Consider the following 27,847-nt stretch of genomic DNA (forward strand, 5'->3'; position numbering starts at 1 on the left):
AATATTAACAAATCGTCATTTGATATTAGAGTTACTGCCCTTACTTTTTCACATAAAAGGCAGTTGCTTTAAAATTTTACCATACTTTTTTGAACTTTTTATGAAAATTTCATAGCAAGAAATAACATCGCGTTTTTAAAAAATCTAATCCAAAAAAGTGTGAAAATTCAATTAAAAAATAAATAGAAAAATAACATATATTTATAAACAATTTAATAATGCTTTAAATTTATTAATACATATTGTTCAACTCGATGGTTGGTCAGGACGGACGGAAAGACGGCGGGTAACACTTATTTTTGGACATGAATGTCCCCCGCACTTAAGGTAATTTTGTATCCCATTCTATGGGAATAAAATGCACAATGTAAAGGAGAGACGAGAGTGTTGGAAGTCATGAATGTGAAAATCCATGTGTCTACGCCTTTGCAATACTTCAAAATATATCGGTATATATATGGATGAACAATCCATTTGTTGAATCGGTATGCATTTAGTTTCTAAAATTTATCATCACACAGCATTGTGCAGTGTGATACCTAGTCTACCTAATAAAAAGAATATGTGACGTCAAAAACTGGAGCAAAAACAAAAGAAAGTCCAATGCTTTTTGGGCCTTTCTACATCCCATAAATTTATACAGAACTTACTGAAAATGCTTGGGTAGCCAAAATGAAGAAAGGAACCAAAAATGAGCCCTTCAGTAAATTTTGAAGTAATAAATGTGTGAAAATCAAGAAAAACAAATGGATCAATATTTGTGCCTTTCTGTCCTTTGTACAGAAGTGCTAAAACTTGCATTTATGGAACTACAAATAAAACTAATGGGACAGTTACTTTGACAATATTTATTTCCTTTATAAATTCACTATAATTTACACACATTTAACAGAGAAAACTACAACAAAACACACATATCCAATGTCAAGTTTACACATGCACACTTCTCCCTTTTTATAATCTCATAGAGATAATATACATGAACTAAACGCATCCTTACAAAGAGTCATTTTAATTCCTCGTGACTGTTCAAACTTTGGCATAAATGACACTCAGTCTCATAAAATATGCTATAAAGTATGGTCACCATTCTCACAATGCCAGTTTACTTAGCAAATTCACAGTCTATTTCCTACAAGAAAATTTCCACCAGATTTGCATTTCAAACACCCAGAAATTCCTGGCCTCAGGTTGGTACAAGCTTTTGAGATTCTGTCCGTATCACATTGATAAGGTCTTGGTTAATCAGGAAAATAAAGCGCAGGCAAGAGATCTGAAATATTACAGGGAACACTATATTAGATTCTTTCATTAAATCATAATTTTCCCATCTTTTTCAGAAAACATTGCTAAGTACTCTATTGTCATCTCACATTGGCTTAATTTGAGGAAAAGTTTGTACTGACTACTGAAATATGTTTTGACTGTATCCATCCGAATAAGCTGATGCCTTTTTAGTGCCAATCTTGTTAATTTTACCAACTACATGTACTGTGAATTTAACAGATCGGTAAATATTTACAGAAATAGAATTTCTGTTATCTTGTTGGAAGACTGTGAATCTAAGGATGTGTTGTTATTTAGAAAAAAATCCTTTAATTATACATCAGTGTGTTTTAATATAAACTGCTCTATCAGTTGCAGCTTAGTTACTTAAAATGCAGATTAAAATGTATTCCCATTTCCATTTTTTTTTTTAAAAAAAGATGCTGTGTGTGTTTATTTCTCTAATGTGGGGACTTTACTTAATCCTCTTTGCTATGTTCCACTGCATTTATATATATTTTTTTATACTTTATTTGTGAAACAGAGAGAAAATAAAACACAGAACTAAGAAATCAAGAAGCACGTACCTCTACAACTGAATTATTGTTTAACTTTTGTTTGTTACCAGCCAATATGGCTTTGCCATCAACATAAAAAGGACGTTTTCCCTCGTTTGCGATGAAGAAATCACCATTACTTCGGAGTTTGATGATTCCTTGTCGACGGGAAATTTTCCATGCTGGACCCTCCAAAGATAGATCTACATCTATCTGATTGTCTTTAGTGGCTCTTCCTAATGTAATCTAGAATTAAAACAATTCATCATTAAAAACCAGAAGAACTGGCAAACACCCTCACAGTAGAATGTAAAATCATATTTGTAAATTTTATATATGTAAATCTTCAACTATAATACAGTCTTTTCTCTATCAAAATTGACATGTATATTTCTGTATGTCCATTGCTGTAATAAATTTCAACACTTATTCTTTTAGACTAGAATTTTAGACTAGAAACTGAATAAAGGTGAGAGTTATTATTTATTTCAAATATCTACCTACATATTTACAATAAGAAGACATACATGTAGTACAAAAATTGGTAGCTATTTTTCCTTTATGTGCCCACTTAATAATTTATCTACTTTTCCCAACATACTCCTATTAAATCTCCTTGTCTAGATAAAAACTGACATGTTCTTTACATGGAAGTTACCTCCAAATTTATCTAATACATGTATCTCTAGCTGCAAGATTCATATTCTTCACAAATCTTATTATATCATCATGTGTCATATGTAAAATGTTTGTTTTGTATGTAGATCCTACAAAATGTCTTGCATACCTCCTTTGATCTCATTAAGTAGCGGACAAGTCTTCCCCTCAGTACAGCCAATGTCTGGTTGTCAAAGTCTTGTGGACTGATTCCTGCAGGTTACAAATTACAGTAAACAACAATGTAATGTCATAAACATGTAGTAATGTTACCATTACTGTTTAATTCCCATTAATATGTGCATATATATGTGGTGCCATGGTTAAAATGTAAACCCTGCTCAATATCCTCATTTCACTTTCTTTTGGTTCCTAACATTTTAATTTTCATTTTAAACAACTTTTTTAAAGGTTTTGACTACAAAATTCAACAAATATGAAACCTGAATACATACCATATTTATGAATTGGATTTACTAATTAAAAAACACAAACATATAACCAGTATATTTTTACAAAAGATATGGACAATAATGGTCCTAGGTATAGAATATATTGACAGTACATGAAATGAATTTTCCTATAATGATCATAGATATATTGAATATATTGACAGTACATGAAATGAATTTTCCTATAATGATCATAGATATTGAATATATTGACAGTACATGAAATGAATTTTCCTACAATGATCACAGATATTGAATATATTGACAGTACATGAAATGAATTTTCCTATAATGATCACAGATATTGAATATATTGACAGTACATGAAATGAATTTTCCTACAATGATCACAGATATTGAATATATTGACAGTACATGAAATGAATTTTCCTACAATGATCATAGATATTGAATATATTGACAGTACATGAAATGAATTTTCCTATAATGATCATAGATATTGAATATATTTACAGTACATGAAATGAATTTTCCTACAATGATCATAGATATTGAATATATTGACAGTACATGAAATGAGCTTACCTGTAACACTGTCCACCAATACCTGCCATTTTGGAAGTTCCTGTTCTAAGTGACGAATCTCATTCTTGTTCCTTCTGTCAGCCACAGACAATTCTACAAAAAAATCACACTATTATTATATTTGTACATTCCTAACATTTCAAAGTTGGTCATCAATTAAATTATTCAACAAATGATAAACAATGCATATCTATAAAAGTGGTGGTGGTTACATATAAATACCATTCAGTACTTTTCCAATGTCAATTATAAAATCCAAATCTGTGTTTACTACTCATGTGTACCAAATATTGCTACTTTTACTCATCTAATATAATGAACAATGATATCATGTCAATTTCACCAAACCTAAACTTTAACATCTCTAAGTCACAGACTACACTACATACTAGATGTTTTAGCACATAAAAATCTATTTTAAAGAAAGTTCACTTTGGGCCATTTTTTGGCCCTGTAAATTTCTGAAAAATCAAAACTGCTTAGTTTTAGCTGAAAATATGTTAGATTTCACTCGTACCCCTGGTGACTGCATATCTATTTAAAATGATGTAATTTTCTCAATATTCCATGTATTATGACATCATGATTTGCGTCATTATCCTAAAATCCTGAATATTTCTTCAAATTGGTAAAAAATTTAAGGTGTTTTTCATTATTATGCATAGACCCCAACCCCTGATCCAAAATGTTCAATTATTTTATGAAAGAACTACAGCTAAACTTCGAAATCTCGAACACGGATATCTCGAATACCCCGGATATGTCGAAGTAAGGCCGCGGTCCCGACGAAATTTGCTTAATAAATGATTAAAATAAACCCCTCTATGTCGAACACGGTAATGTCGAATACCCCGGTTATCTCGAAGTAAAATTGTGTACCCATTCATTAAAATCACATGCATTTTCTCGAAGTCAGGATAATTTTCTGCTTTGATGATCAAGTCCGTTAGGTAAACTGAATGCTCTATTGATAACACCCACCTGTCTGTCATGCTCGGGTTACCTGTGTTCCTGTGATCAACAGATAATAGCGCGATAATTATATGAAGGGTATGTATGGCTTACCTTGATTGTAATTATGCAAGCCAAAGGTTGTGTGTATTAGTCTAATGCATACCCGTGGATGACACGTTAATTGTTTTGTGGCTTGGGTACATATATCTTGATAATCGCTATTTAATGCTATGCGAAATATGCGGGCATACATAGTTTATGGATATGAAAGTGAAAATTATAAACATCGAAGTAAAACAAAATTCTCAAATTCAATGCAGTTAGAATTTATTTTCCCTATATGAGCGTGCAGAATTTACAATCGTCCGTACACACCATCATGTGAGCGTGTGTCGCAGTGAAAAACTTGTGCTGTAGTGCCCTGTGATTCAGTGTCGTTCTGTTGTTAGACAAAAGTGCGTGATTCTTCTTTTGCATTTGATTTTTATTATGGTAAAATGATTTTCTTTTAACTGATTTTACATGTGTGAACATGTTTTTCCAATAAAAGAAAATGTATATTTCGTTATTCTGACAGCGACCGGTTTTAAATTTACAATGCATAGACGATATCCGGTTATGTATACATGGGAAACGATGGGCGCACTTGTTTCAGACATCCGGGCGATGACCCGGTTCACTTTTATCACATGACATACTGACCCGGTTAGTGTCGCTGAAACGAGTGAAAATTCAGCCGAAAAATGGCTGCTACTGTTATGGGTGCTGTTTCTGCAATATATAATTTTCTCTGAACGGACGAGGACAACGATTTAGTGGATATATTTGCATTTTAGTATTTTCTAGATCAATCCAATGCACAATCTCTTAATTTGTAGTACAGGGCCTCGTTACAAACAAAACTGAAAAGTAACTTTAAAATTATAAAAAGGAAGTGTTGGTCGTGCAAATATAAACGAACATTTCGTAAAAGTTACTTATGACCTCAGTACTGTATGTTTATTAAAATTGAAACCACTGCAAATGATAAAAAACGAATATTTCATCATCAAAGAAATTTCTACCTCCGTTTTCCGCCATATTGCTTTTCATCTGGCCGCTCGAATTTTTTCGGGCGATCCGGGCTACTTTCTGACCGCCCGGCGGCTTAAAAATATTTGAAACAAGTTACTTGCCCGCTTCCGGAAGTATCTGCCGGCTTGACCCGGCTTATGAAACAAGTGCGCCCGATGCTAGCGGTTGACTTTGCCGTGTTGGTAGAAGGATTATACTTCTGTGCATATTATACAAGCCTTTTATTTTGTGAATTATAATGAGGGTGTAATTTTTTTTTTTTTTGATTGCTTAAAACATGTACAGGTATATTAAAGAAATTGTATACAAAATTTCGAACAAAAACGGAACCTGACATGTTTTTACTATTAAGTACAAGTTTATTTGAAGTTCATTTGAATTATAACCCTCGATATGTCGAACCCCCGGATATCTCGAAGTTCATCAACGGTCCCGTCAACTTCGAGATAACGAAGTTTAACTGTATTTCAGATTTTAATCCATGTTTAATTTTTTGGATCGAGGGTCATATTTTAATTTCTTGCTGAATGTACTCAAATACACCCATTTTCTTCAAAATTCAAGAACATTTCAACTTCACAAAGCATATTTTTCAATATCCTGGACTCTCAGAGGAACCTTTTTTTTAAAAATAGGAAATGAAAGCACTAATTTTCTACTTTACACTGATGTTTTGAAATGGGACATTGGGACTTGGTCAGTTAATTAGTATATGGATGAGGCCATTTTATGGATAAAGTGTACGTAGCTCTTTGAATACCTTCTTTATTTTCATCATATTTGAATTCAATACACAAATAAGAGACCAATGTGCCACAATGCTCACCTGAGTATTCTTCCTCAGCAGATTTTATTTCCCTCTATATTCCTATGGAAAAATTTGATCATCTATTGTGTCCCCACCCTACCCCCGAGACCATGATTTGAACAAATTTTAATCTACACTACATGAGGATGCTTCCATATAAACTAATCATGCCTTTGCTCCTATTGAGAAGAAGAGTTATATAAGATTTTTTCCTATATATTCCTACATAAAACATTGATTGCCCCTCCCTACCCCTGTGGTCATGATTTGAACAAAATCAAATCTACACTATATAAAGGAGCTTTCATATAAGTTTCAACTTTTCTGGCCCATTTCTTCTTGAGAAAAAAATGTTAAATTTTCACTATTTTTTTTTATTATTTACCCTTGAAATGGGATATGGTCCTTCATTTGAACAAAGTTTACAGAAGGATGACACCAAACAAAATTTGATCAGTAATGCTCAATTGAGCTTTCAGCTCAGGTGAGCTAAAAATTTATACATAATAAATATAATTTACCTTGCTCTAGGATGTCATCTTTTGGATCTCTGCAATATTAAGAAAAAAATTGCAAATATTGTATAAAATGTGAAGTTCTGCATACAAATGTTTATAGTGGATTTGCAGACTGTAATATAAAAGTTATATTGTAGTAAAATATAAATTTTTGTAAACTTAATACATCTTACTTGAGATCATCATCATTCATCATCTCCTCAGCATCAGAAAAATTAAGAACATGGTCCCCACGAGGAATTGGTTGAACTGTCAATAAAATTATAATTAGGGAATAAATACTAGTATCTTCTCATTTGTTATTTGCATCCCTTAATGCAGATTTAACAGTCGACATTTCCCATTGTAATTTAAAAAAAAAATAATCTTAAAACAATTTCTATGGCCAATTCCAGGATTCTGAATTCAATTACATGTAGGCTTGAAAATCATTTATACTGTATCAATCTGTTAAAATGAAAAAAAAAAAAAAACAACAAAAACAGAAATCAATAAAAATAATTATGTATCTTAGTGTAGTCTACTTATGTCCCAAGTTATACTGAAGTCAGACCAAAACTGTAGGAAAAGTAGCATTTTGAAAGTATTTCACAGAAATTTCTATTTTTAGAAACCAGGGCAACACTGCTAAAAAAAATCAACAAAGGCCCATGGACCACATCGCTCACCTGAGTAACTTTGGCCATACTGTTATTTACCAGATTTCTCCCTTGTAATACCTATTGTGGCCCAGCCCTACCCCCGGGGGTCATGATTTGAACATGATTTGAACAATTTTCAATTTACACTACCCCAGGATGCTTCCACATAAGTTTCAGCTTTTCTGGTCCAGTGGTTCTTGAGAAGAAGATTTTTAAAGATTTTTCCTATATATTTCAATGTAAAACTTGGATTCCCTATTGTGGCCCCGCCCTACCCCCGGGGGTCATGATTTGAACAATTTAGAATCTACACTACTTGAGGATGCTTCCACATAAGTTTTAGCTTTTCTGGTCCAGTGGTTCTTAAGAAGAAGATTTTTTAAAGATTTTTCCTATATATTTCAATGTAAAACTTGGATTCCCTATTACGGCCCCACCCTACCCCCGGGGTCCTGATTTGAACAATTTAAAATCTACATAACCCCAGGATGCTTCCACATAAGTTTTAGCTTTTATGGCCCAGTAGTTCTTGAGAAGAAGATTTTTAAAGATGTTTCTTATATATTTCAATGTAAAACTTGGATTCCCTATTGTGGCCCCGCCCTAACCCCGGGGGTCTATGATTTGAACAATTTAGAATCTTTACTACCCCAGGATGCTTCCACATAAGTTTAGCTTTTCTTGAGAAGAAGATTTTTTAATGACCCCACCCTATTTTTGTCTTTTCTTAATTATCTCCCCTTGTAAGGGGAAGGGGACTTGGCCCTTTATTTTAACAATTTAAATTCCCCTTCAGCCAAGAATACTTTGTACCAAGTTTGGTTAAAATTGGCCCAGTAATTCTTGAGAAGAAGTTGAAAATGTGAAAAGTTTACAGACGGATGGACGGACGGACAGATGGACAGACGACGGACAACAGGTGATCAGAAAAGCTCACTTGAGCTTTCAGCTCAGGTGAGCTAAAAACCTATGCACAGAATTATGTATCTTAGTGTAGTCTACTTGTATGCCAAGTTATATTGAAATAAGACAACAAGAGGCCCATGGGCCACATCGCTCACCTGAGCACATTGGCTAGGCAAAAGCACAAATCAGTTCAGTATTGAAAAGATTACCGGGGGGGGGGGGGGGGGGACTTGAATTTTAAACTACCTGATGATGCTTCCATGTCAATATAATAAATGGCTTTGTTGTACTTGAGAAGATTTTTAAAAAATTTTCCCATATATTCCTTTGTAAAAATTTGATCCCCCATTGTGGCTCCTCCCTATCCCAGGGGTCATCATTTGAACTTAAATCTACACTACCTGAGGATGCTTCCATATCAATATGACTAAACATAGCTTTCCTGTTCTTGAGAAGACATATTTTTTCTATATGTTCTTATGTAAAACTTTCGATTCCCCAATGGGCCCCACCCAACCCCTGGGGGTCATCATTTGAACAAAATTAAATTCACACTACCTGAGGATGCTTCCATATCAAAATGACTAATCATGGTTTGCAGTTCTTCAGAAGAAGATATTTTCCTATAAATTTCTATTTAAGACTTTGATCCTCCATTGTGGCCCCATCCTACCCACGGGGGTCATGATTTGAACAAAATAGAATCTACACTACCTGAGGATGCTTCCACATAAATATGATCAATCAGGGCTTTGCTGTTCCTGAGAAGAAGATTTTTAAAATTTTTCCTATACATTTCTATGTAAAACTTTGATCCTCCATTGTGGCCCCACCCTACCCCCAGGGGTCATGATTTGAATAAATTTAAATCTACACCACCTGTGGATGCTCCCATATAAATATGAACAATCTGGGCTTTGCTATTCCTGAGAAAAAGATTTTTCCTATATATTTCTATGTACAACTTTGACAGTCCATTGCAGCCCCGCCCTACCCCCCAGGGTCATGATTTGAACAAACTTGAATCTACACTACCTGAGGATGCTTCCATATAAATATGACTCATCATGGCTTTGCTGTTCTTGAGAAGAAGATTTTTAAAGATTTTTCCTATATATTTCTATGTAAAACTTTGATCCTCCATTGTGGCCCCGCCCTACCCCCGGGGGTCATGGTTTGAACAAACTTGAATCTACACTACCTGAAGATGCTTCCATATAAATATTACTCATCATGGCTTTGCTGTTCTTCAGAAGAAGATTTTTAAAGATTTTTCCTATAAATTTCTATGTAAAACTTTGATCCTCCACTGTGGCCCCGCCCTACCCCCAGGGGTAGTGATTTTAACAAACTTGAATCTACACTACCTGAAGATGCTCCCATATAAATATGACTCATCATGACTTTGCTGTTCTTGAGAAGAAGATTGTTAAAGATTTTTCCTATATATTTCTATGTAAAATTTTGATCCCCCATTGTGGCCCCACCTACCCCCAGGGGTCATGATTTGAACAAACTTGAATCTACATTACCTGAGGATGCTTCCAAGTGAGTTTCATCTTTCCTGGCCCTATGGTTCTTGAGAAGAAGATTTTTAAATGATGCCATTATTTTTTCACTAATTCCTAATTATCTCTCCTTGAAAGAGGGCGTGGCCCTTCATTTGAACAAACTTGAATCCCCTACACCCAAGGATACTTTGTGGCAAGTTTGGTTGAAATTGGCCCAGTGGTTCTTGAGAAGAAGTCGAAAATGTGAAAAGTTTACAGACAGACAGACAGACGGACAGACAGACGGACACCGGACAAAATGTGATCAGAAAAGCTCACTTGAGCTTTCAGCTCAGGTGAGCTAAAAACTGTAGAAGGATTAGCATTTGGAAAATATTTCACAAAAATTTCTTTTTTTTAGTAAATATGGCAACACTGTTCATCAAAATCAAAAGGCCAATGCACTAAATTATGTATCTTAGTGTAGTCTACTTGTGTTCCAAGTTATATTGAAATCAGACCAAAACTGTAGGAGGTGTAGCATTTTAAAGGAATTTCATAGAAATTTCTACTTTTAGTAACCATGGCAACACTGTTCATTAAAATCAAAAACCAATGCATAAAATTATGCATCTTAGTGTATTCTACTTGCGTACCAAGTTATATGGAAATCAAACCAAAACTGTAGGAGGAGTACCATTTTGAAAATTGTTTACAGACAGACATAAAGACAGACAGTCGGACGACAGACTCCTTACTATCGCATAAGCTCTTCCGGTCTCTGACCAGTAGAGCAAAAAATCGAGCAATGTAGAAAGACTTTCTGAACAACCTCCCATAATTATGATACTAAATAAGGTTCTATACTCTCATAACATGTACAATGTCTGACTCGTGTATGTTCCATTACAGATAGATTTGACACAGTCATACAACATGTACATGTATTTGAAAGATAAATTACACAATTATACCATGTGACAAATGTATGTGACACATTTTATTCACAAGACAGATGCAGTAAAATATGGAAACAGCAAACATGCTTATAATGCATTTAACCTTACAGCGAAAGTGGGTTTCATTCACCATAGATTTAAAAAAGTTTACAGACATAATGATTCATGTACATAAAGAATTGAAATTGTTTGTCCCTTGCACTTTACTATAAGCATATTTTGACACAATAATATTGTGTAAGATACATGAATGTATGTAGCACTTTGATATCATAAAATTAAGTTACATTGTGAAGCACAATTGCACACAGTACCTGACTGGTCTGGCAGGAGATGATACTGTTTTAGCAGCAGCCAGTGATTGTGTAAAGCCTTCGCTGTCCGCAGCGGATAAAATGTGTCCGGATTCTGCTCTAAGAGATCCTGGAAGGTTTCCAAACTTGGTTGACTTGACTGAAAAAAATAATTTGATAAAAATTTCATGTATGATTTCATATTCTCCTGCTCTTTTCAATGATATCAAAAACATTAAACTTTCATTAAATGGTTAATATTTTAGCAAACTATTCTCAGAACTTTTCAACTGTTCCTTCTATATTTCTTTTTGTCAGCACATGGAAGAAACATTTTCATTTTTTTAGATTGTTGATAACATATGTGTCTGACAGATACAACACATACAGATGCAATTGTTCCCAATAATGACTCCTCTTCTTTACTATAGAGAGCTTTGGACTGAACCTCTGCAATCACATCTGGGTGAATCTGATTCATGGCCTGCACTGCTAACCTGGTTAACACAGAAATTTTGTTACACTTCTGTTATAAGGACGGTCAGGACACATACACAAAAAAAAAATAATAATAAAAAATTTAAAAAAAAAACAACAACAAAGAAAAAAACAAGATGTGTTTGTGAAACACTGATGCCCCCCCCCCCCCCCCCCTGTATGCAACATTTAGCAAAGGATAAACTTTTTCAAATGCAAATCAAATATGTTGGTACCCAAAGTAAGTTCTTGTCCCCAGGAATATACCTTTGAAATATGAAAGCCCTAGTAGCAACCATTGAAAAGATATGAAAAAGGTTAAATATTTTCAAAGGTAAGTCACACATCAAGGTCAAATGGTCCAAAATTAATGGTGCCCAAGGAAAGGCCTTCTTACAAGAAATACACATGTGAAATATGAAAGCTCTAGCACCAACTGTTCAAAAGATATGGCCAAGTTCAAAGTTTATCAAAAGTAGGTCAAATTCCAAAGTCAAGGTTAAAAGGTCAAAATTGTTGATATCCAAAGTAAGGTCTTGTCAAAGGGATTACATATGTGAAGTATGAAAGCTGTAGCACCAACTGTTCAAAAGTTATCGCCAAGGTTAAATTTTTCCAAAAGTAGGTCAAACTCCAAGGTCAAGATCAAAAGGTCAAAGTTGTTGGTATCCAAACAAAGGTCTTGTCACAAGAATTACACATGTGAAGTATGAAAGCCCTCGCACCAACTGTTCAAAAGTTATGGCCAAGGTTAAAGTTGGGTAAAATTTTGTAAATCTGGGTCAAACTCCAAGGTCAAGGTCAAAAGGTCAAATATGATGGTACCCAAAGAAAGGTCTTTTCACAATGAATACACATGTGTGAAATATGAAAGTCATAGCTCCAACCAATCAAAAGTTATGGGTAAGGTTAAAGTTGACAACAGACAGACAGACAAACAGGACTAAAACAATATACCCTCGGGATCTTTCGATCCAGGGGCATAAAAACACCCCATTTTATCTAAATAAATGAAGCTTCAATGTATCATACATGTATTGTAAAAAGTACCTCGAATAGCAATACTCTCCTAAAATAAATTTGATATAAACTCTCCTATAAGATAGATCCTATATTTATCTTGTACTTACTTCGAGATTATAGGGTCATACAGCAAAGCATACCATCTTTCTTGAATTTCTTTAAGAGTAAATCGACAGGAAAACTTCACACCTAAGTGCACAGCTGTCAAATCATTTGTCTGCAGACAGAAAAATATTCTAATCATGTGAATAAGTTTTAAAATCTTAAATGTTTCAAGCCAGATTTACTGCCCTCAATGACAGCTATAATACTTTTAATAAATTGTTTTGAATTTTTGGTGAGATCTTTGTTAAAAAATTCTATTTTTTAAATTCCCACTTGGCAAGAGAAGGTTCCAAAGGTAGTGTAGATTCAAATTTTGATAATGTGAGACCATCACTGCTAGATTATTAAGTACTGAGGAATGTAGTGTATAAGGTGTATATATCGTAGTGTCACGTGTAAAGGCCGCAATCTTGTAATAGACGAACCCCCAAAAGAAGGGGGGAAAATCCTGAGAAAAATGCAGTTCCTTTAGATAAAATGCACCCCCAAAATGCAAATATGGATGTATCTCTTATTTTCACAGCACAACTAATTCAAAGAAAAAGTTTAAAAAGTTAAATATTCATATCATTTCAAAAACAAAAGTAGGATACAACTTTTAATTTTCTTGGCAAATTCAGTTTACATATAAGCTTTATTTACTTGTATTTAAGTTTAGTTTGTATTTAAATTGTTACTTGATTGGTATATATTAAAAGCTAAGTCCCTCATTTTTTTCTATAACTCCAAGCATGTTATGATATTGTGCTGACAATGCATTCCAAGCACGTCTGTGTCTATGTAAACAAATCATCCCAAGTGCAATTAGTGTCACACTATGTATATAAGTGATACCAGGTAATTAAAAAGGTGTGTAAAACATTTATTGTTAAAGAAACTTTACTGATTACGAGTGTATTGTTTAAAATGGCAGTTGTTTCGAAACCAACTGGCTGGAAATTGTTATATTAAATATATAAACAAATTTGACCTACATTAGGGTCAAGTGGAGTTAAATTTGGTGGTGATGATATACAAATTAGAAAAAGATAAATATGGGTTTTTTTTAATATACACATATATATTTAATTTTAAATAATATCATTTTAATGGATGTATCTATTTTTATTTCTGTTTGTTGATTTATTTACCGGCGATCTATGTCATACGTGACTATCACTTAAGAACTGGGGAATATGTAATAAAGTTATGATGTGATAACAGTGAAAATCACTCCTAAGAGTTAAGAAAAATGTCCAGAAAAAAGGGGCTGAATTTAGTTCCTATGTAATGCATGCACCCAACTTTTGAACAATTTTCTGACACAAAAAAGTGTGTCCAATACATGTCACTTTAAGGTATATATATGTCTTTAAAAATGAAGACATAAAAAAATGATGGATAAATGGGGATAATAGCAATATACCCAAAATATTTTTTGTAGAAAGAATGGGCACAATAGTATAGTACATCTTCTTATATTTTTGTTTAAAATTTACCTGCTGTACAGCTGTTATTAGTGCTAAATCATCTTGTGCCTTCCATCTTCCAAGATCTTTTGCTGAAGCAGGTGCAGGTGGCTAAAAAAATTGTGTATGTACATATAGCAAGGGTAGATGAACCATAATGTATAATGTGTCATGAATTATATATATATATATATATATATATATATATATATATATATATATATATATATATATACATATGGCCAAACAAACAAATTGTTTGTTTACTGTTACACGCTGAAATAAAATAGGGTCCGTAGGTATGAATTTTTTTTTTTTTTAATTCTATTTACTTTTTTAATACACAAATTCACATGAATTGGTTGAATACTATTGTATGGTGCTTTACTTTTGTTTGGGCTTGCCATATTGGCGATAGACAATATCTTTCTTGCCAACTGCCTTACATTACAGATACCACACAATGGTAAAACTGTTTTGTACTTCTTCTTTAATTCCATGTTTCACTTGACCGATTAAGATGCGTGTAAAAGTTAAACTGACCGGCGAGTGACTTTAGATTTTTATGACAAAAAAAAAAAATTTGGGTCGGCAATTAAATACAGGGTCGGTCGGGTAACTGTAAACAAACATATTTTTTTTATTACGCCTATATATATATATATATTCACTTATTAATTTATTTAAACTTGTGACCTGGGGCAAGTTGTGACATTATCTACTATCTACTCATCTTCAGGTTTTAGTCCATAAAGGACAAGTAGATGAGTACCATTATTTTTTTCACCAAGTTAAGATCATTATAAATAAAATGTTGATACCTTTTGTTTCTTTGACCTTTTTGTTGCTGAAGTGACTGACTTAGAAACCTGAAAGAAATAAACTTAATTATGCACATGTGCAGAATGGAATGTGTAACATGCTACAATACTAACAACACAAACGTAATGAGACAAAAGATTTCTTTTTTCTCATTCTCAATCAGGAAATAGCTTGTAAAAGAGGGAAATCTTTGTGCTGTAAATGATTAGTTAATAAGTAGTTTTTGTGGGGGAATTTTTTGTTTTCATTTCTATGAAAAATACTTAAAATCTACAGTAGAGGTTCAGTATCACATAAAAGAAAACAGACTATATAAAGGAACTCATTAATACAAAGAGATAGACAATTATGTCAGAGGAGCCATATTTTGAATGGAGATTTCTGTGAATGTTTTTATATTGGGATTTACATGCCTAAACAGTAAGCAATGTGAAAAAATAGTGACAGAGAGTTAATTAAACAACTAAATGACTTAACAGAAGCGAATGACATTGTTTCCTAGGAGAATAATTCTTGCTATAGTTGGCCGAAGTTGGGGTTGAATTTCCAGACGTGAATTATGAAGGACTGTCCCGAGATTCGGTGTAGGCGTCACACCAAATATCTAATCGAGCCAAATCTCCATTGAGATTGCAAATACATATGTACATGTTCTGATACATTTTTCATATTCACCTTTTTCTTTTCAGGTGGGGGAACAGGAGGTTGTTCTTTTTCAACAGGTTCTATTTTCTCTAGCACTTGTGTCACTGTAGGAAGTTTTGCTACCCTTCCTCGTTCTGTTTTAATTAAACTGCTCTCTACTAATTCATCATCAAACTTCTTGCGTTTGATAGATCTGGATGAAGTTCTTCTGGGTTCATGGCCTATAATTTGTGTTGGTATAATCTGGGTGATTCTTTGTTTTGGAGTTCCTTCAACAGATATAACTCCATGACTGTGAGCTGGTGGTGGTGATGATACAGGTACATGTACAGAAGTTGCTGGCAATTCGTCTTTGACTTCTTAGTGACAAAATGTGATTAAAAAAATCAAGATTATATCACATGAAATGATAAATATTATATTCTGTATTGTACGATGTAATAATAAAACCAACTTCCATCGGCTTATCACTACCTCCTCCCTCACAGAGCATGTAATAAAATTCATAGTAAAATGAGTTAGCCAAATTCTACCTTTCTTGACCACAGGAGAATTTTCCAAAATATTTTCACTTGTATGTGGAAGAATGGGTACTTCATTTGTTGTCTGTGACATCTTGGAACACTTTGTTACACGGTGTTCTCTATAAAATTGAGAAAATTAATCGGAAAAATATACACAGACACATTCTACCGCCATATTTGAGAGATCTAAGCATTAGAATAAATTTTTAGGAATTTATTTTCCCGGATTGGTTAGAAGGTGCACTTGATTTGTGAAATTGTGGATATCCAGAATTTATATTTCTGATATCTCGAGTGGAAACATTTTTATATTGCAAATTATAACGTAAAATGTTGTGAAAACTGTCTTTGTACTGGGCCGTGGGAACCCCCTCCCACTCCGAATCCGGGTGGTTTTGCCTGTTCGCGCTGAGTGGTTTCGCACCGTTTCCCTGTTCGCCTTGAGTGGATTCGCCCCGCGTGGTTTTCTTCAATCATACAGTGTACTTGAGGTTTAATTAAAAAATCACGAAACACAAAAAACAAAAAAAAAAAAAAAAAAAAAAAAAAAAAAAAAAAACAAACAACTTAATTCATCTGCGTTAAAATATAAACAAAGCTTATTTACGGTTGTGTCTCTTAAAGTATCCGATACCTTTTTTTTTTTGCTTGTCACTGATTCTTTTTTGTTCTGTTGTGCCCTGTCGAAACAATCATTTTAGTTTAGCGTTGCATTTATACTAACCAGGTAAACCTATATAATCTGATAATGTCATGGCCTCGGCACTTGAAGTCAATGTCATTGTTTAAAAAATCCTCCAGGGACGTATATGTTATATTTATTTATTGATTGATTTCAACATACAATCACGTAAAGCATAATAAATATATTCATTCAACAAATAAAATAAAATAAGAAAGAATATTTAAAAATAAATTGAGAGACAGAAGTTGAGAGCAAGTGGGGAGAAATTGAATGGAATCAAGTACAACCGGAAGTGTATAAAATCACATGATAATTTACTGACAAACTTCCACAATGGTAAGTGCCTATCTACACAATTATTTACCTGCTAAATACATTTTTCTAATGGCATTTATATTTCATTTCATTAAGAAAATTTTAAACTGATTCTTTTCAATGTCTTATTTCAAAAATATTTCTACTTTGGCATCGTCAAAATAAATTGAGAATCGATCGGTCTACTAAATGTCAAAAACTTCACTTAGAAGATAAAATGAGTCTAACATATGCAACAATTATATAACAATGTTAACTAAATAAAACGTTAGATGCAAAGAGTTTCCGTAAATTTTCTTTTTTTCTTTTTTAAACAAAACTTACTCTCACGTTTTTTAAAGAAGCACATGACTAGACTACTGTAAGTTATAAATAGCTCAACTAGTGGCCTGCAACAAATACATAACTACAGTCAAACCTCTTTTTCTCGAACTCAATGGGACCGTTTTTTAAGAAGCACATGACTAGACTACTGTAAGTTATAAATAGCTCAACTAGTGGCCTGCAACAAATACATAACTACAGTCAAACCTCTTTATCTCGAACTCAATGGGACGAAAAAACTTCAAGATATCTGAGGGTTTGAGATATCGAGGGAAAAATACTTATTAAGAAATATGTGGTTAGGACTTCCCAATCACTTTGACATATCCATGGTATTCGAGATATCTGTGTTTGAGATAACAAAGTTCAATTGTATAATTATACTGTAAAATAATTTATATATTTAAAAAAAATATCTTATAAGTGTAACAGATGTAACAGATGTTATTTAAGGAATTCAGCAATACGTTCTATTTCCAATAGTGAACTATTCAAAATTAGAGACGCTTTTGGTCGTTTGACTGGGACAGCATGGTGTTGCGGATAATTCAAAACATGCCAATCTCAATCCAATTTTAAATGTTAAATGTATTTGTCGTTCCATTTAAAGAATAGAAGAACTAAAAGACATATGTAAGAGAGCGAGAACCCTTAATTTATCATCCATAAATAAAAAATATGACATGTGTATTGTATTTAGATGTACCATACGATAAATAGATACATACGAGCAACAATAGATATAAATTGATATCGTTGTCATTCCTACTCTTGATGCATATAAAGTCCACAACAATAAAATATTTCATTTGCATTTTCTTAGGGTTTGTTCATCGACATCCAACATATTGTTTACATGTTTATGTTACATTTGTCCCAGAAATCCTGCGAGATTTGTACTTTTTCTGACTTTTTCACAGAAGAGCGCACTAAGAAGTATAACTCTTCCATAGTGGAAATAGAATGTATTGTCCAAAAGGTCAAATATTCACCTGAAGAGATTTGGGGCATTGCAAGGAGGTGGGGGTGGGGTGGGGGTACTTGTTACATGTATTGTAATGTAAGTGTAAAATAGTTAAAGAATATATGGGTTAATTGGAACTTCCAAATCACTTTGACATGTCCATGGTATTCAAGATATCAGTGTTCCAGATAACGAAATTCAACTGTATTGAGTGGGGGAATAAAAATATATAAAGAAACAGTGTTTGAAACTCACCGTAAAATTAGCCAGACATGCAGGGCTGACTGCTTGTAAAAGTTGTCAGCCCTGCAGAGGATCTACTAGCCCGAGAAAATAATTGTCTTTGATTGGTTTGTTTTTTAAAGATAATTGACTGAAACCAGGTCACCATAACTTTGATCCCAAATCTATAGACTGAGGAATTCTTCCTCTTGGCTTGTTACACTTTGCTACAGATACTTTTAGTTGAAATCAAATACATGGATTTTAATTATTGAACATTTTAACACATCCAGCAGGGGGTAGATACATGCATATTTGTTTGCCCATTATAAAATGTGTGCGTCTTCCAAACACTGAAAGAAAACATATATTTTAATTGATAAAATCTAATCTTGCAATTAGAAAACTTGACTAAAAGATAACAAAATCCCAAAGCATATTGACTACTTATTTTTTTGATGGTTTTAAATTAATGTACAAATGGTAAATTAATTTACATCAGATTTGGGAAAAAAATAGTTAGTTTATTTATTTTTGACATTTTAGCCTTGATCAGGACTTACAAAGAGCTGGATGCTTATGCTTTAAATTGCCAAATTAGTTTAAAGCAAAGAACTTTTCTTTTTATTTCACAGTTAACATATATACAAGTTTTTTTTTTATATTTCTGTAGGCTGCACCCCCACCCCCAGATAATGATAAAAAATAAATAATTAAAAAGAAAATACAAATACAAAATATTTTTAGAGATGCTTTCCTTATAAACATTTATTATACTGTTGCAAATGTTATTTTACTAAGCTTATGAAAACATGCAGGTACATTTTTTGGTAGTGCATTTGTGAACTAGACAATTACAAATAATTCATGTTTATGTAAGAATAAAAGCTGAATTGTATCTAAGAAAATCAAAGTAATGTTTGAAATCATTATTCTGATTGCAATTCTGATATGTGTAAATATTTCGAACACCCAAATATGATAAACTAATGTCCTCTAAAGTTTTCTCCTGACCTAGATATGTGTATATAAATATTTGATCTTTTGGTATTGCTCTATCATCAGTTCTTAACCACACAGGTATTTCAGACCTTTGTGGCAGTTGTCTTCTCTGACTTTGCAAAGTCACATTGATAAAGGGACACTTTGGTTCCAAAATGAACCAGCAGATTTGTTTGGGGAAATTCTAAAGTCTTTAGCTTCTAATGAATATATATTTTTAAAAATTGAATTTAGCAAATGAATATAGTTTTTGAAAATTCTTTAGTTTATAGCTTGTAATGAGTGTTTTGTTTTTTTTTTTTTCAAATTGGATTAAGCAATGTACTTGATCAAGGTTTTAATTTGACACAAAATGATATTTAACTTCTCGACAATTTGATATTTATAGACAACTGTAAGCATATTTGTGTTGGAGGATACCCCCCCCCCCCTCCTTATTTTAGTATCATTATTAGATAGTAACTTTCATGATAAATAAATTTAATAAATTTTACTTATAGTAAATACATTACAGGTTTAAATAAAGATTTTTAAAGAGAATCTTGAATTTTCTTTAACCAGTCGGTCTGGGTTGATTTTTAACCTATTTAATTTGATACTTGTCTGTGATGTCTTCAAGAGGGGGGTTGGGGTTTAAACATTCCTTCTAATCATGTGAACTTATTGCAAACATTAAAAAAAATGATATTTTTATACTGAAATTTGTTTGATTATCACTTGGTAAGATTTGGATTTTAGCAAGGTTTACTTGTCAATTTAATGTGGTATGTACTTCAGCATTTATTATTTTTATTCTCAGGCAGGAGGATTAGAAAGAGCACGGAAATTGCCAAAGATCCAGGACACTGAAAATGAGTCCAAATTTGGTTACGTGTTCGCAGTGTCTGGTCCTGGTAAGTACCTGACAGCTAGAGATTGGGTCAGTGTTACTCTGTGTCCAGTCCTGATGAATTCAGCTTAGAGGTTATGGTAAACCCATTACAGGCGGTGTGTACAGTGCAAGATTTTCAATTGTTAACATTTAGTAAATAGTTTTTTGTTTATTTTAATTTCTCGCTTTAGAAAAGTATATTTACATGTACTTCTTAAGTAAGGATTAGTTTTGGAAGTAGACAAGATCAATAGCCTTTAGTCTTTTTGTCAAATAAAATTTATAGTCTTTCAAGAAATGCAAAATCCAAATCCATGGTTTACTATTTGCAAGTTTTCAAATGTACTTTCATGCCCCAAGTTGAAGAAAAAAGGCATTTCTTTTTAATTGTTTTAGCCATAAGATTTACAATTATGATTAGCTTGTCATTTCTATAAAATAGAGCTTATTACTAAGATTCTGTCAAATTAAAATGTGCAGGGCATTGATTTCACATAAACATCTTTGAAGTGCACATTCAGTAGGCTAGGACATGCAAGGCATCTACATTGTTTGTTAGTAAGCATGATAGCTAGATTGTACTGATTTATCATGTTTATTGAAAAAGCAGAGTTAATGTCACACACTCAGGTAAAAAAGAGTTTCTCTCATTTTAAGGAAAAATCACAGCATACATACCTGCAGGTTAAGTTACAAGTTTTGTCCTTGAGAATGCAGTAAAAGTGAAATCTCTTATGAGTAGGAACTTTGTGCCTGCATAATACCTTCTCACTATTATAGCTGTTGTGGAATCAAAGATGCATTGATTTATCTCAGCCAATATTTTATCAGAAATGTCATTCAGCTGAAGAACTTATTACCAGTACTTAAAAGCAAAACATAATAAATATATATGCAAAAAGTACATCTATTAATTTAGGCAAGGGAAAAACACTGGGGAGAAAAGTTTTAATAATTAAAGTACAAGGAAATACATTATAAAATTTTTTAAAAGATTAATGCTTTACTAGATACATGTAGTATATTTCATTTAGTTAATAATTTTTGACATTTTTGTGACTTTTGATGTCTTTTTCAGTGGTTACAGCACAGCAGATGGCTGGAGCTGCTATGTACGAGTTAGTACGTGTAGGACATTCTGAGCTAGTAGGAGAGATCATTCGATTGGAGGGGGACATGGCTACCATTCAAGTATACGAGGATACATGTATCTTTTCATCAAAACAAAACATTCTGAGATCAGATTTAAAGTTATTGTCCTTACATAATAAAAATTTACCTATGATATTTATAAGATTTATGCATTATAAATATCTTCTGTGGTCTCAACATATATAGTCACAAAAAAATCGTATAATTGCTCAAGAGCTGTTTTGATATATGAGTCCACTTTATTTGACTTCATCACTTTCTTATAAAAACCCATTGTGATGTCACAAATGTTGATAAGAAAAACTGATAAGAAAACTGCATCATATGACAGCTATCAACTACAGTATATAAAGGAGTGAACATGTGATAAATATTTGTAGCAACATTAAACCATTTTTTTTTTTAAAGAAAAATTGCAATGATACTCAGTGGTTCTGCCTTTAACAAAATAAATTCTAGAATTATTATAATAATACATGCATGAACATAAAAAAATAGAGGTACAGGTATTTGATTGATTTTCTTTGACTGTACCCAGCTGGTGTTACGGTAGGTGACCCGGTACTAAGAACAGGCAAACCTCTGTCTGTAGAACTTGGTCCTGGTATTATGGGTTCCATCTTTGATGGTAAGTACCAGTTACTACTGAACCTAGTATCAGACAAAACATCAAGTTTATGAAGTCACTCATCAAAATAGGCAATTGAATTTCAAGAACATTGAAAAAAAATTACATTGATTTTAATTTATCATATACATGCACATATCTGAATAGTGAAAGGATGGTTATTTTTTGGCTAGTAATTTTTATTTGTAAATGTTGACAATGTATTAATTGATTAATCTTTTTCATTTAAGCTTGAATTATTTTGATTTAAGTGCCAAGTTGTAATTTCAGGTATTCAGCGTCCCCTAGAAGAGATCAACAAATTGACACAGAGTATCTACATTCCAAAAGGTATTAACACTCCAGCTCTTGACAGACAGAAAAAATGGGAGTTTGAACCATATGGCAGCATCAGGGTAAGACATGAAAATCTTAATTTAACATTAGAGGAAAATAAATCCCAGCAAAGCTGTATAGTCTGTTCATCAGAGATGTAGCTTTTGGAAGCAAAATATTTTTTCCCCATGTACCGGTACATAGACACTTTTCATAATTGCACATTTTCATTAGGAAGAGTTCCCCATTAGGGTAATTAATTGTGCAAGGACAGTTTGTATCATAGGAGTATATTGAAATGATTTATTCTGACATAAACACAAGTCCTAGCTACATGTAAATGTGTTGGTCCACAATGAATGCAGGATATGCACGATATTTATGAATAAACAGTACATATCAAATGACCCGTAAAGCATTGTAACATTACACTATACATTTGATACATTTTTAACAAGACAGAGAGTTTATAAATTGATGTATACTTACAGGTTGGGAGTCATGTGACAGGAGGCGATGTATATGGAATGGTGTATGAGAACATTCTGGTTAAACACAAAATCATGCTCCCCCCTAAAGCTAGAGGGACCGTTACCTGGATTGCAGACCCTGGTGAATATGATGTCAATGTGAGTATGCATGATTTTCCTTCACTGAATTTTTAAACTTGCAAAACAGATTTTTACATCACCATACCTTGCTGATAAATAAAAATGAAAGCTGAAAGCAATGTTGCACTATACATGGTAAGGGAGATAATACAGTTGTTGCATCATATATTGAAACTTGTTTATGGGCAGGTAGAATACATGTATTAACTATAAATCACTATTTTCATGTACTTTTCACTAATATTATATTTCTACTGATGTATATTTAGGATGTTGTGTTGGAGACAGAGTTTGATGGAGAGAAGTCCAAGTTTACCATGTTACAAGTGTGGCCTGTCCGTCAGTTACGACCAGTGACAGAGAAACTTGCTGGAAACCACCCCCTGCTGACAGGACAGAGGGTGCTTGATGCTCTGTTTCCGTAAGCTACCTTCATTTCTTTTCATCAACTATTTCTACCTAAGATATATTAACAGTTCTGATTTTGGACTTTTCTCCAGTAAGTAGCATTTTATTTGTAAGTGTATATTGATTGGAAGGCAACACCTGTGTAAGCCCCCTAGAGTACTGTAGATTCCAAAATATATACGAGTAATTAATTATCGCATAATTTCACAAGAAGCACTACTCGGGAAAAAAAATTACTTGCTTATATTTTTTAAGTGCTGAAATTCCTGTAAAATCTCTTATCAACAATCCACTTTCAAATTATTGTTCTCGCAATTTGACGTTCATGAGCTATTTCGCAATAATAAGTACTCGTGAAAAATAAGGAATCTACAGTACCTTTTAATATTTGCTATAAGGGAAATTAGAATGTTTAATTTTTTTTAACTATTAAGTAAAATGACTTCTGAAGTTGGATTTTTTTAAAATCAAGAATCATGATTTCAGAGAAAATCTACTTTCTGACATTGTTGTGAAGGATTGTAATTTTGAAAGTAATCATTTTTGCTTTCTCCTTTTTAGCTGTGTGCAGGGTGGAACCACCGCTATCCCTGGGGCTTTTGGGTGTGGTAAAACTGTGATCTCACAATCCTTGTCCAAGTTCTCCAACAGTGATGTCATTATTTATGTTGGTTGTGGTGAACGAGGAAATGAAATGTCTGAAGTATTGAGAGATTTCCCAGAGGTATGATTAAGGTCATGAAGCCTAAATTATTACAACCTAAAAGGATGTTTCATAACATAATTTATTACTTGCATTCATTCTATGAGAATCCAACTTCATTTCCATTTTCCCATAAAGATTTCATTCTTAGCATGTTTTATAGTATACATACATGTATGTGTATCTGTCCATTTAGCTGACTATGGAAGTGGATGGTAAACCTGAGAGTATCATGAAGAGGACATCATTAGTAGCCAACACCTCTAACATGCCTGTAGCTGCTAGAGAGGCCTCCATTTACACTGGTATATTATCAAAGATGGCATTTCGTGGATTATCAGTCCAAAATCTTATACTGTGCATGGCTAACAAAAACTGTAGATATTTTGGCCTCAGTTTGCTGTAGCATTAATTTACTTAAAGTTTGCTTATTTTTCACTAAGGTATTACACTGTCTGAGTATTTCCGTGATATGGGTTATAACGTGTCTATGATGGCTGACTCCACATCTCGATGGGCCGAGGCCTTGAGAGAAATCTCTGGTCGTCTGGCTGAAATGCCTGCTGATTCAGGTTACCCAGCCTACCTTGGAGCTCGCTTAGCTTCCTTCTACGAACGTGCTGGTCGTGTCAAATGTATTGGAAATCCTGAAAGAGAGGGCAGTGTCAGCATTGTGGGGGCGTGAGTAGTTTAAGAAATAAATTTAATAGAACATCTTTATTTCTCATTGAATAAAATTTGCTTGTGATTTATTTCTACATAAAAGTCTTTGCTTGGTGTGTCAGTGTTACTTCTTCATTATTCAGAATTATAGGCAATTTGGAGATTAAGATAACTATATATCTTCAAGATTAAAGGTACATGCACCATATATAGTGTGTCATGCAAAAAAAAATGTTTTGAGTGTGTACAAGTATTTATGGCACTCTTTGTATGTATTTCAGTGTATCTCCCCCTGGTGGTGACTTCTCTGACCCTGTGACTTCGGCAACCCTGGGTATTGTACAGGTGTTCTGGGGTCTGGAGAAGAAGTTGGCCCAGAGAAAACACTTCCCTGCCATTAACTGGCTCATCTCCTACAGCAAGTACACATGGGCTCTAGAAGAATTCTACGACAAAAACTTCCCCGACTTCACTCCCCTCAGAACAAAGGTTTGTACTTAGTCTAGTGAAAAAATCCCATCATCTAATATGCTTATAAGGTTAAGGAGGGTTCGTCTCCAATATGAATACAGCTAAACATTAAAATTGTTTTTTTGGTCCAGACTTCCATTTGAAATTTGAATTGAAATTCAGATAGAAAAGTTTTAATTTTGTTCGAATAAGTTGAAGTTGAAAGGTTGGTGTAGACTGAATATTCATTATAATTGTGCTTTTTTCTCAAGTTGAAAGTCTGATCAAGTTTTAATTTTGCTTTATGTTTTCTAGGTATATTCTGATCAAGTGTGAATATTGTTCTGTATATTTTCATACATGTAAACTTGAGCTTGTAATATGGACACCATCTTTTGTAGTGCAAAGAAATTCTGCAGGAAGAGGAAGATCTGTCTGAAATCGTACAGTTGGTCGGCAAGGTCCGTGTTCTATAGTTCATTTGAGTAATGATATTTTATAGAAATAGTATTCAAACTACAATGAAAAAAGAAATATACAAACGTTACATTAGTTCAGCCAGAAGCTTTTTTACAGGGTTCGCTTGCGGAGGCAGATAAGATAACACTGGAGGTGGCTAAATTAATCAAGGATGATTTCTTACAACAGAATGGATACACCCCTTATGATAGGTAATCAGTCTAGCACTTGCTGTTTGAAATTTTCCATGACACAGTATCCGTGAGCACAGATGTAAGCTTAAACTTCAAATTCACAGATATTCAATATTTGTACAATTTTATTACAGTTTTTTTTTTAGTATTATACCATATTTTTACCTAAATTCCAGTATCATCAAGGCTCCTGTATAGTATTTGGGTCTGAAACTTGTCACATGTATATGACTTAATGTTTGTTGCAGATTCTGCCCCTTCTATAAGACTGTGGGTATGTTGAAGAACATCATTGCATTCTACGACATGGCCAGGCATTCAGTGGAGAGTACAGCACAAAGTGAGAATAAAATTACCTGGGCCATTATCAGAGATCAAATGAACGACATCATCTATAAACTCAGCAGCATGAAATTCAAGGTACAGAGAGGGTGATTTTGTATCCATGTGCAAAATGCATGATAGCAATTGTTTTATACATTTTTATCTAGATGTGTCTATTTCATGAAGTTCAGTGGTAAGAATTTAACATGAGATTCGTTTGAATTTCAGTTTTAAAAATTAGCTTGAAGTTTGCATGAGTACACTTTATTTTGTAATTTTCACATTTAAAAAATCTTGCTACTTTCAACCATCATTTTAAAAATTTTACATCAAAAATATTTTGTGGAAAAGCTCCAATAGGCATATTTGATAGCTAGTGTATAGTGATAATACAACCTATGTCTACTTTCTGTAGTCAAAAAGTAACATTAAGAAAAGTGAAACTTTTCATATAAAATAAAACTTGCTCCTCTGATTTTGCAATTCATTTTTAATTTAGGATCCAGTTAAAGATGGCGAGAGGAAGATAAAGCAGGATTATGATGACTTGCATGAAGAAATGCAGACAGCATTCCGAAATCTGGAGGACTAATTAATGGTGTAGATTAAATTATTCCAATTACTAGAAAATAAAGACACTATTGTTTATGTGGAATTGTAGATAAAAAGTTGCAGGAATCGGTATTCTAGTCAAATTGAATTTGAATTTTTTTTTGCTTCCATGACAGCAGCCAATTTCATCAGGACCTGCACATGTACATGTAAATTATAAGTTATAGTCCCTGATCTGTATAACTTTTAAAAACAAGGGATCCATGAATCCAGATAGCATCAAATCCATTGTCTCAAAGTTTTTAATAGCAGCTTTCACTGTGTAAAGTACATCACATTGTACTACTGCTGGGTAAAGCCAAACTGTTGACACATAACTTAATGTTGGGCATTTGATTACCTTATGAAATCTACAGTGAAGCAAGTTATAAAATTTACAGTGTAACGAGTGTTGTTTAAGGACAATATTTTTGGTGATGAAAACATTTATTTTCTAGACAAATCATTCCATATGTAATACTTGTGTATATGAGATAGTGCTGTGTGAAGTTGTAGATTTTAATTCCTAGATTGGAGCTTTGACAATGAACAAACATTTCTTTAAATGCAGCTCAGTTGAAGCTTGTTTCATATTTTCGTTACATTTTTTGCATCAGCTGAACAAACTATTGATAATCAAGGTTGAGTCTTTATATTTGGTCAACAATTATTTAATACAGTCGTAATTTCTAAATTTGTATATAATTTTTGTGATGATATGGATATTTTGGATGAAATATGATTTTTAGCCGGGCTTTGCTGAAAGCAAAGTCCTGGCTGTAGGCATCGTGATCGACTGCC

General features: G+C 33.2%; 2 protein-coding genes across 2 annotated transcripts; one reads left to right on the forward strand and one right to left on the reverse strand.

Annotated features, from left to right (window-relative positions):
* Positions 1–832: 832 nt before the first annotated feature.
* LOC133179417 (microspherule protein 1-like) lies at positions 833–16,324 on the reverse strand. Its single transcript, XM_061314179.1, has 13 exons — positions 16,175–16,324; positions 15,672–16,000; positions 14,996–15,043; positions 14,205–14,285; positions 12,729–12,838; positions 11,510–11,618; positions 11,143–11,281; positions 7,006–7,081; positions 6,836–6,864; positions 3,479–3,571; positions 2,611–2,693; positions 1,854–2,069; positions 833–1,273 (listed from the first exon to the last, which is right to left on the reverse strand). The coding sequence occupies exons 1-13, from the start codon at positions 16,254–16,256 to the stop codon at positions 1,187–1,189; spliced, it is 1,482 nt and encodes a 493-aa protein (XP_061170163.1). The 5' UTR covers positions 16,257–16,324; the 3' UTR covers positions 833–1,186.
* A 799-nt stretch (positions 16,325–17,123) lies between these two features.
* LOC133179064 (V-type proton ATPase catalytic subunit A) lies at positions 17,124–27,787 on the forward strand. Its single transcript, XM_061313774.1, has 15 exons — positions 17,124–17,186; positions 20,477–20,570; positions 21,627–21,755; positions 22,239–22,328; positions 22,599–22,723; positions 23,135–23,272; positions 23,524–23,675; positions 24,224–24,386; positions 24,562–24,670; positions 24,809–25,046; positions 25,310–25,517; positions 25,880–25,939; positions 26,055–26,149; positions 26,380–26,551; positions 26,955–27,787. Exons 1-15 carry the CDS (start codon positions 17,184–17,186, stop codon positions 27,045–27,047), a joined length of 1,869 nt encoding a protein of 622 aa, XP_061169758.1. The 5' UTR covers positions 17,124–17,183; the 3' UTR covers positions 27,048–27,787.
* The last annotated feature ends 60 nt before the right edge of the window (positions 27,788–27,847 follow it).

This window comes from Saccostrea echinata, unplaced genomic scaffold (genome assembly GCF_033153115.1).
Source record: "Saccostrea echinata isolate AGI-Se365-2 ecotype Australia unplaced genomic scaffold, CSIRO_AGI_Sech_v1 ptg000004l, whole genome shotgun sequence".
NCBI lineage: Eukaryota > Metazoa > Mollusca > Bivalvia > Ostreida > Ostreidae > Saccostrea > Saccostrea echinata.

Bases quoted from the DNA above. Each gene is read 5' to 3' on its own strand.
- LOC133179417 (XM_061314179.1), bottom strand. From the start codon at position 16,256: ATGTCACAGACAACAAATGAAGTACCCATTCTTCCACATACAAGTGAA. The intron at 15,044-15,671 runs GTGAATATGAAA...TATTTCTTTCAG, and splicing joins CCCCACCTGAAAAGAAAAAG to GTTTCTAAGTCAGTCACTTC. The intron at 11,619-12,728 runs GTAAGTACAAGA...TGTGTTAACCAG, and splicing joins TATGACCCTATAATCTCGAA to GTTAGCAGTGCAGGCCATGA.
- LOC133179064 (XM_061313774.1), top strand. The intron at 21,756-22,238 runs GTATCTTTTCAT...GACTGTACCCAG, and splicing joins TCAAGTATACGAGGATACAT to CTGGTGTTACGGTAGGTGAC. The intron at 24,671-24,808 runs GTATATTATCAA...TTTTTCACTAAG, and splicing joins AGAGGCCTCCATTTACACTG to GTATTACACTGTCTGAGTAT.